Source organism: Geospiza fortis, unplaced genomic scaffold, assembly GCF_000277835.1.
Source record: "Geospiza fortis unplaced genomic scaffold, GeoFor_1.0 scaffold387, whole genome shotgun sequence".
Taxonomy (NCBI): Eukaryota; Metazoa; Chordata; class Aves; order Passeriformes; family Thraupidae; genus Geospiza; species Geospiza fortis.
This window is the reverse complement of record NW_005054546.1, coordinates 696,182-696,861: the sequence shown is the minus strand read 5'-3', so window position 1 is coordinate 696,861 and position 680 is coordinate 696,182. Positions and strand designations below refer to the sequence as shown.

Here is a 680-nt window from a genome sequence, read left to right as displayed (position 1 = left end):
CCGGTGTGGGGGGGCAGCGGGGAGGGTGTGGGTGAGCACGGGGAGGGCACGGGGGGCTCTACAGCCGGTGTGGGTGAGCACCGGGAGGGCACGGGGCTCTGTGCCGCTATGGGTGAGCTCTGGGGGTGCCCCAGCCACTGTGGGTGAGCTCTGGGGGTGCAGAGGGGCCCTGGGGGCACAGGCCGGGGGCTGATGGAGGAGCCCTGTGCAGGTGGTGAGTGACACGCGGCGCCTCTCAGACGTGGAGTGGTTCCGGGACGCCTACGGGGATGTGGTGCAGACCGTGAGGGTGGTGGCTACTGAGGAGACGAGGAAGAGGAGGAACTGGGTATTTGTCACTGGTGAGCGAGTGAGGGGCAGCTTGGCCAGGTGTGACACCAAACCTGGGGCTGCTGCCTCCACTGCCCTTCCTTGGCAGTGGGAGCCAGAGCTTGGGATCAAGGCCCCCACCTCTGGGGGGTGAGGCTGTGGTGGGGGTACAGACACATCCTGACCATCCCTGGGGCCTCCCTGGCCTCTGTGCTACCAGGGGTGGACGACGCTGAATCTGAGTGCGGCCTGGACCAGGGAGTGGCCTTTGACTGGGTGATCACCAATGATGGGGATGAGGTGGCCCTGGGCGAGCAGCTGGAGGTGCTGGTGCAGTCTCTCCACAGGAGCCTGTAGCTCCACGTCTCTCC

At 66.8% G+C, this 680-nt stretch overlaps 1 protein-coding gene across 2 annotated transcripts in view; it reads left to right on the top strand.

Annotated features, from left to right (window-relative positions):
* The window catches only part of PMVK (phosphomevalonate kinase), a 1,200-nt gene extending 526 nt beyond the window's left edge, over positions 1-674 (top strand). The window contains exons 2-3 of one of the 2 annotated variants that reach the window (XM_031063985.1): positions 212-341; positions 530-674. In XM_031063985.1, the coding sequence (XP_030919845.1) occupies positions 212-341; positions 530-666 (267 nt within the window). In that variant the 3' untranslated portion in view covers positions 667-674. The remainder of the gene's footprint in view (positions 1-211; positions 342-529) is intronic. The other variant, XM_031063986.1, reaches the window with a different exon arrangement.
* The last annotated feature ends 6 nt before the right edge of the window (positions 675-680 follow it).